Here is a 4711-nt window from a genome sequence, read left to right as displayed (position 1 = left end):
GAGGATTAACAAAATTAGTGTCGAATGAAAGACTATTTAGTGATGGTGGAGCCAGTTAGCAGAGGATTTGTATCTTTTTCTTTTTTTTTAGCTTTGAAGATGAAGAGGTGGGACGGGTGAGCGTGTGGGCCTTTTTCCAGAGCTGGCAGAGTATCTGAACTATTCGCTGATTACATGCTAGCTCTCCCCAATGTAAACATGATGTCAGTGGACAAGGCAAGCACCACTGTGGCTTCCATTAGCTTGATTACACTGAATTAAACACACACTTAGATATGTGTATGCACACACGAGCCAAACAGCGCTCAAGAATCTGGGCAGAGAAACTCGAAAAAACTCGACATGTTAATTCTGAGAGAAGCTAAACGCTCTGTAACTGAACATTCTACTGAAGCAGTAAAGAGATACAGATAGCTGTGAATAGATATAATGGTCCATAGGCTATGATGTAATATACACTATATGGACAAAAGTATTTGGCCAAACCTGCAGTAAGATTGTATTTAAATACATATATTTTGATATAAAGTTGGTTCCCCTTTTGCAGCTGTAACAGCTTCCACTCTACTTGGAAGGCTGTCCACAAGATTTTGGAGTGTTTCTGTGGGAATTCGGGCTGATTTATTCTGTAGAGCATTTATGAGGTCAGGTGCTGATGTTGGACGAGAAGGCCCGGCTCACAATTTCAGTTCCAGTTCATACCAAAGGTGCTTGATGGGGTTGAGGTCACAGCCGGTCAAGTTCTTCCACACCGAACTCATCAAGCCATGTCTTTATAGTCCTTGCTTGATGCACTGGGACACAGTCATGTTAGAATAGGAAAGGGTCTTTCCCAAACTGCTATCACAAAGTTTGAATCATAGTATGTCCAAGAGGTTTTGGTAAAACTGAAGCATTAGGATTGCTCAATTCACTGGGGATAAACTTATCTATTGGCTGTGATACCTGCACTAACTTTACAAGCATTAAAGGTAAATAGAGGTTCACAGGTTCACAATGAAATATTCTACATGGACCTTGTGTCACTGGTTAATCACAAAACTGGAAAAAGAAAAAGAAAAGTAAGAGGAGACTGCTTACCACAGCCAGAGTGCCTGCCCAGATAAACCAAAAGTTTAATCTGCCACACATGCTCACTATGGAAATAATGAGGCACGGTTGTGCACGTGACAATGGAACAAAAATATATTTCATTGCATAAATAGCACCATGGTTTTATGTAATATTGCAAAGTTTGCATGTTGGCTTAGGATACCTGTAAAAAAAATACTTTGAGACATTTTTTAAACAAACAGTGATAGTGGAAAAGAGATTAAAAGAAGGAAATAGAAACAGTAATATTAACTTTCCTATTCAGTGTAGGAGGTCCGTGGTCTTACTAAAACTTAAAGAGCTTAATGGCTCTGGGTAAAAGTTTTTTTCTTCCACGCCTCTGACGACAGCCAGGATTGTCATAAGAGACAAAGCAACTGGTCTCGAATTAGCGCAGATAGAAATTGGAAGGATAGTTTAGAAATCCTTTGTAGGAAATCCCACAGGAAATTACTGCGAAGAGATTTTTGAGGTTTTGAGGTTTGCTCTTTAAACCAACCAGACATTTCATTTGTAGCTGCTCGTTCTCGCCGACCGTCATATCATAAGGCTGGCATTGTAATGAAGGAAATATTCATGTTTGGGTAATTTTTCGAGGATTTGGGTTAATAAAAAGAGAGCTACGGGTGGCCTTAATTAGAATGATCGCTGCTAGATATTTATTACTAGGAGAGTAAATTAATATCTTTAAAATGCAAAAGTTGGTCTGGTGTAATTATTTCAAGCTGGCTCCCCAAATATGTGGTCAAATGCAGTTTAGACAAATCTATAAAGCAGCATTTTTGAAAATGATGTGTATAATTTTGCATATTACAGTTCTTTATAGCTGCAATAAACACTAAAATAACAAAAAAGTGGAAACCCATATTTTAATTTTATGTTCAGTTTTACTTCGGCACAGAGAAAAATCACATATTCATTCATCTTCTGTTAAAGAATAAAATATGTTCTTATTTATAATGGTTTCTACTTGTTTTACCCAGATAAAATATTTATGAATTCAAATATGAAATGAGGTCAACTTGGAGGTAAAAGTTAGCTCTCCTACAGTCCCTGGCTACGATGTTTACTCTACATATATCTATATACAACAGTACATATCAACAAACTGATATAAATTTTAAATTTCATTTAAATATTTAGTCGCCTTAATATTTTTGAAAAAGCATGTAGCGCTTCACATCAGGCGCCAACAGCAAATCATTTATCTACTGAATGTAGTTATTGCTGATACACATCTGGGTCTTTATTAATCTTATCCCAAAATGAATCAGAACTAGTTAAGTAAAATTGTGAGTGTTTTTGTAATATTTGTCGTTTAAAGGTCACATGTTCGAACCAAAAACAATGCAGTAATATATTTCTCATGTTAGCTTGGATTCTTTAAACCTCTTTTTAGGTTTGAATTGCAATGGATTGCTAACAGATTCTGTTCTTTGTAGAAATCTGATGCCCCGCACTCTGGAGGGACAGATCACGATGGAGAAGACCCCCAGCTACTTTGTGACGCGAGAAGCCCCTGGTCGTATCTTCACCATGAGCCGTGACACTAAGCTGATCGTGGTGGTGCGAGACCCGGTCACCCGGGCTGTTTCCGACTACACACAGACACAGTCCAAAAACCCAAGTCTTCCCTCCTTCCAGAACCTCGTCTTTAAAAACTCCAGCACAGGCCTGATTGATACCTCATGGAGCGCCGTGCGCATTGGAATCTACTCCAAGCATCTAGAGAACTGGCTCCAGTACTTTCCTCTTTCGAGCTTGCTGTTCGTTAGCGGGGAGAGGCTTGTAACGGACCCTGCAAGCGAGATGGAGCGAGTGCAGGACTTTCTGGGATTGAAGAGGCTAGTCACCAACAAGCACTTCTACTTCAACCAGACTAAAGGCTTCCCGTGTTTAAAGAAGCCCGAGGGGAGCAGCAGGCCAAGGTGTCTGGGCAAATCAAAAGGCAGAGCTCATCCCAACATACCGTCTGATGTGTTGTACAAGCTCAGGGACTTTTACAGACCGTTCAATTTGAAGTTTTATCAGATGACAGGGCAGGATTTTGGCTGGGAATGAAAGCTATCCACAGTGGTTAAGACTTTTTTGACACTGATACTGGTGGGACTTTAAGCAAGCCTGCTAACTCTCATGTTCTTCACAGGGTTGTACAGGAGCTGACTGTGAGCCCTGTCCCCCAGTGACTGAAATGGTAAAAAGCCAACAAATTTCCCTTGGGAATGCTTAATGTGTCAATTCAAAAGAGCTGAGTGTAGCAATCTCTTTCTTTTTATTTGATTCAGTGATCATAATGTCAACACCATGCCAAAAGCTATTAATTTTTCGAATGTTTATTATGACTGTTAGGTTGTTATTACCGTATGAGCAGCCAAAACGGTTATACTTAGAATGCAGTTGACTTGTACTAGACACAGGAGACAAGATGCAGGACTCTGCTTGTTCTTTTACGCTAAATTTTTACGCTATTATTATTATTATTATTATTATTATTGATTTGCACCTCATCAGCAAATTACTGAACCATTTTCTCCCACAATTTCCTTCTGTTTCCAATTTTTTTATTGACAAAAGGGTGTAACCTAAACTCATATTCTTACAAGCACTAGTACATCTTCTCTGGGCTTCATAAACATAATCAGTCAGATTGCATTCCAATTTGAGAATAAAATTTCATTGTGTCCAAAGATTACAGCACATTTCATGATAATTGGGGTGATCCTTTCAGTAACTGGAGGATTATGTTCTGGATAATGCAGTTCCACATCTTCAAGCACTACAACCTTGGGATTAAAATATAATTAAATTGGTATGATTATACTGTACTGTATGTCATAAGTCTAGGCAGAAGTGTATGTTTTGGAAGAGGTGAGAGAGGAAAACATGGTGGTGGTAGCATTACTTTGAGAGTTACCTTTGGTCTCTTTGTTGTTTCTCAGACTAATGCCCTGCTCACCTGGTCTCTTCGTGGCACAGTACTGTATGATTTAATTTTACATAATGGACTGAATGGTACTTTATGGGATGGTAAAGTTTGGGATATCTTTAACTCAATCCTAAATGTTTTCAGATGTTTCCAGATGTTTCATGACTTGTTCTTGTAGTCTTCATGATGCTGTTTGTTTAGGTATGTAATAAACTCTGGGGTCTTTCAGGAACAGGTGTTTTTATATTGGGATGAGTAATGCTTTTATTGCACATAGGTTAACTATATTTAAATAATTATAAATTATAACTATTTAATCATCACTTGGTGGTCTTTCTACAACTTTGTATAACTATTTTGTGTAGAATTATAACACATAATCACATATTTTCCCAAGGCTCCCGCATGCCCACGGGAACCAAAAGGTGACCTGTCTGGTCTGATCTCACAGAAAAGTCATTGTGGCACAAGTTGCTGAAGTCGATGCTGGCAACGACGGACACCAGAGGCACCAGAACATCCAGTACACCAACGGGCTGCATGTGAGGCTTAACAGACAAATAGTTACATTAAAGGTATTTGACAGACAGCCTTGTCTAGAGCAACTTGCATTTTATCTCATTAAACATCTAAGTAGTTAAGGGGTTTCCTAATCAGTAGTCCAATTCCTTAACCACTGAGCTACTCCTGCCC

The 4711-nt window shown here is 38.8% G+C and overlaps 1 protein-coding gene across 1 annotated transcript in view; it reads left to right on the top strand.

Moving 5' to 3' along the window:
- The window catches only part of si:dkey-121b10.7 (heparan sulfate glucosamine 3-O-sulfotransferase 3B1), a 21291-nt gene extending 17090 nt beyond the window's left edge, over window positions 1-4201 (top strand). The window contains exon 2 of the mRNA XM_053477158.1: window positions 2535-4201. Within this exon, the coding sequence (XP_053333133.1) occupies window positions 2535-3153 (619 nt within the window). The 3' untranslated portion in view covers window positions 3154-4201. The remainder of the gene's footprint in view (window positions 1-2534) is intronic.
- Window positions 4202-4711: the final 510 nt, after the last annotated feature.

Source organism: Clarias gariepinus, chromosome 18, assembly GCF_024256425.1.
Source record: "Clarias gariepinus isolate MV-2021 ecotype Netherlands chromosome 18, CGAR_prim_01v2, whole genome shotgun sequence".
In the NCBI taxonomy this organism is placed as follows: Eukaryota; Metazoa; Chordata; class Actinopteri; order Siluriformes; family Clariidae; genus Clarias; species Clarias gariepinus.
The sequence above is the reverse complement of the archived record's forward strand: the minus strand, read 5'-3'. Positions and strand labels throughout refer to the sequence as shown.